We start from the raw sequence: 3,042 nt of genomic DNA, 5'->3' as shown, positions 1-3,042 counted from the left end.
ACATGGACAGCATATTTAAGATTTCAAAGTTTTTCATGATAATCAATGGCTTGTGGGTCTTACCCCTACACCATAACTTAATAGTGCAAATATTGTACAAAGCGTATTCGCAAATTTTGCACTTTATTTATGCCCTTTTCAGCATTTCGCTGATAATCGGGTTAATTGATTTAATTGTGCAAAAAGCCCCATCCGATCGTGTCTTTGGCTCTCTGACATTAACGCTAATTTTATCAATGATCAGTTGCAAAATATTCTTTTACCTGAGAAATGGCGTTCCCCATTTATTTGCAGAAGTCATCGACGAAGAAGCAGTTTGCCTGAATTCACAGGACCCGGATATTAAGAAAAGTTATCTGAATCAAGTGAAATACAACAAATGGGCCATGACTGTGCATACGATGTGTACTTTTATAACAGTTGGCCTGTTTATTGGAATGAACGTGTACAAAAAAATCAACCGTTTATTTAAAACTGATGAAGTGTTTATGTTAGAGCTTTGGATTCCCATTGACAAAACTGAGAATGATATGCTGATTATAGTTTTCAACATTTTCATAATTATAGTTGCATTTTTCAACAATGTGGCTGTTTCAGCTGTTCCTCAAACCTTGATGGTTTTCATAAATGCTCAGCTGCGCATTTTGCAAATTGAAATTCGTAAAGTGTTTGACCCAAATCGAGAAGAACTGGATGTAACACATGACGTGAACCGACTAATTATGAAGCATCAACATATTATAGAGTGAGTTTTTAGTGTCTAACTTCGACTTTTTACTTTAGCATCGACGGATTTTCGTGTTTCTAGATTTGCGAGCCAATTGAATAATGCTATCGAAAATCTTATACTACTGGAGTATATATCAGACTCACTAAATGTAGCAGCAGCTTTACTTCATACAATTACCGTAAGTGTGATAATGACTAAATTTTAAATCTTTTTGTCGATATTTCGTTCTAAACAATCAATGATATTCGCATACACATGAATGACTTCAAAAGCACTTTGACGTGAACTTATTCCACCTTTGTTCCAATTTATTAGGTATTTATTGTCTGATTTTCCTTCTTCTTCTTCTTCGTGTAAAAGGAAATTTGTTTTTGTTTTGGATATGAAGAACGGGTGTATCGATCTTTTTAACGAGTTGTGCTTAATTTAGTTTTAAAATGCAAGTTGAGAAATTCATTAATATTATAATGACATATAACTGAGGTATGAGGATGATGCTATGGAATAATTTGGGGTTCCAAAACATTCCTGGGGCAAGATATCCTTTGATCTAACAGACCATAAATTTGTAAAGCTGTTTAGAAGTCCCGAAAATCTTTGTACATAGTTTGTGGAGATGGTGTTTTATTGTTCATTAAATATACATTCGTTATGGATCCTACACAAGAATAAGCCTTGTCATTTGGGACCTGCTGTAGACAAATTTTATCAGGGATTCCTTTTGCTTGAGCGATAGCGGCTTTGATTTTTCACAATTTGCAATGGATTTCATTGTGCTATTCTATTTTTCCTGAAAGGTACATTTACTTCAGTCTCTTTAAGGAACATAGACTTATTTTACGATTCATTATAAAGTGCTGAAGGAAAGCGGCTACATAAATGAAATTACTCTTTTACTTTCAATTTGGTAAATGAATATCCTTAAGCAGTTAAAACTGTATTCATTTTAGTAGTACGTTACCTTACCTCAATAGGGAACAGAAGCAATGAACCATGCTTAAAAAAACAAAAACCAATTTTGAATGCATGATTTTATTTTATTTTATAACATGATTCTTAGATGTCTGTCTCTTTTAAAACCAAAGGTTGGTACGAATTCCGCCACAATAGTAAATAAATGACGTTGACGAGCATGTCAGACCGTCAAAATTTTCTCAATTTTGATTGGTCAGATAAGCTGGCAACAGTGCTTGCAGGGACTGCGTGTTCACTGGCACTCCCTATCATTCAAGAATACTATTTTTTTCCGCTAGGGATCGTGAGCGAGGAGCGACTCCCTGGGATGCTCCCGGGGATACTCCCTTCTCTCAAAGTCAAGAATAGACACACTGGTGTTCTCGTTGCCTATCCTGTCATGCTATGTGATCCCTTTTATTGTTCTTAGTATTTTCATCTCCGCTGTTCTCATTTGCTTTTTTATAACACATGTTTCAGGCCTTGTCTTGGCGGTGCAGGTCATTAATTGCCTGATTCAAGTCTTCTAAATTCGTGCCTTGTTCCCTGTGGTCATATATTTGTTCTTCCAAATTATGTTTTGCAGACACCTTGATACTCTTACGGCTTTTCTAATCTGGCGTCTACCACTTTCGCGGTACTTCTGCTGCTCGATACCTGTACCCCCAAAGAGTTGAAATTAATCACCTTATGGCCCAAAGTTCATTAGGGAGAAAGCAGCATTCTCCCAGATGGCTCATTAGAAAATTATCCGAAATCTTCAGAGGATCGTTGGTTGTTAGATCGAAAACCTTCGGAGGGGGCGGCGCAATGAGAAGAAGAAACATCTGCTTTTCATTGGTTATGAGTTCTCCATTATTTTTTGTGAGACAATTTTCTATTGCATGAGGCAGGGTTGGTATCCTGCTTTCTGTTTTGAGATTTCGCAAAAATATTCTTTTGTTCTGTTGTCTATTTCCGTTAATATTGACAGCTAGCATTCCCTGTGTTTCCGTTTTACAATTCTGCTTGTTGCTGTCTAAATATTCTTCTCTATTAGGTGCGGTTGTAGTAACATTTTGTTTGTAGTTCGGTTCCGAGCTTCAAGTGCCGTATGGTTTTTTTGTCAAGTACCTATTTGGATACCGTGGCTATTGCTTCTTTAATGTTAGCCCATAATTTATCTATGCTGTTTTCGTTTTGAGGCTCTTTTATTTGCTCGCTTATTTGTTCTTGGCATCTTCCTTGTGTCTTCTCTTTTTTGCTTTCCCGTATCTCAAGTTGTTCTGGTCTCCTTCTTAGGCCATGGGCAAGTGAAAATTCTGATTCTAATATTTGCCCTTACTAAGAAGTGGTCCGTATCTGCATCTGATCCTCTA

At 36.6% G+C, this 3,042-nt stretch overlaps 1 protein-coding gene across 1 annotated transcript in view; it reads left to right on the top strand.

The window, feature by feature from the left end:
* LOC109538407 (odorant receptor Or2) overlaps window positions 1-3,042 on the top strand; it is a 10,919-nt gene continuing 7,877 nt past the window's right edge. Inside the window, exons 1-2 of the mRNA XM_019905628.2 lie at window positions 1-745; window positions 809-908. Of these exons, the coding sequence (XP_019761187.2) occupies window positions 3-745; window positions 809-908 (843 nt within the window). The 5' untranslated portion in view covers window positions 1-2. The remainder of the gene's footprint in view (window positions 746-808; window positions 909-3,042) is intronic.

Source organism: Dendroctonus ponderosae, unplaced genomic scaffold (genome assembly GCF_020466585.1).
Source record: "Dendroctonus ponderosae isolate FM_Combo_2020 unplaced genomic scaffold, Dpon_F_20191213v2 Dpon_F_20191213_7, whole genome shotgun sequence".
Lineage (NCBI taxonomy): Eukaryota > Metazoa > Arthropoda > Insecta > Coleoptera > Curculionidae > Dendroctonus > Dendroctonus ponderosae.
This window is presented reverse-complemented; position numbering and strand designations above follow the sequence as displayed.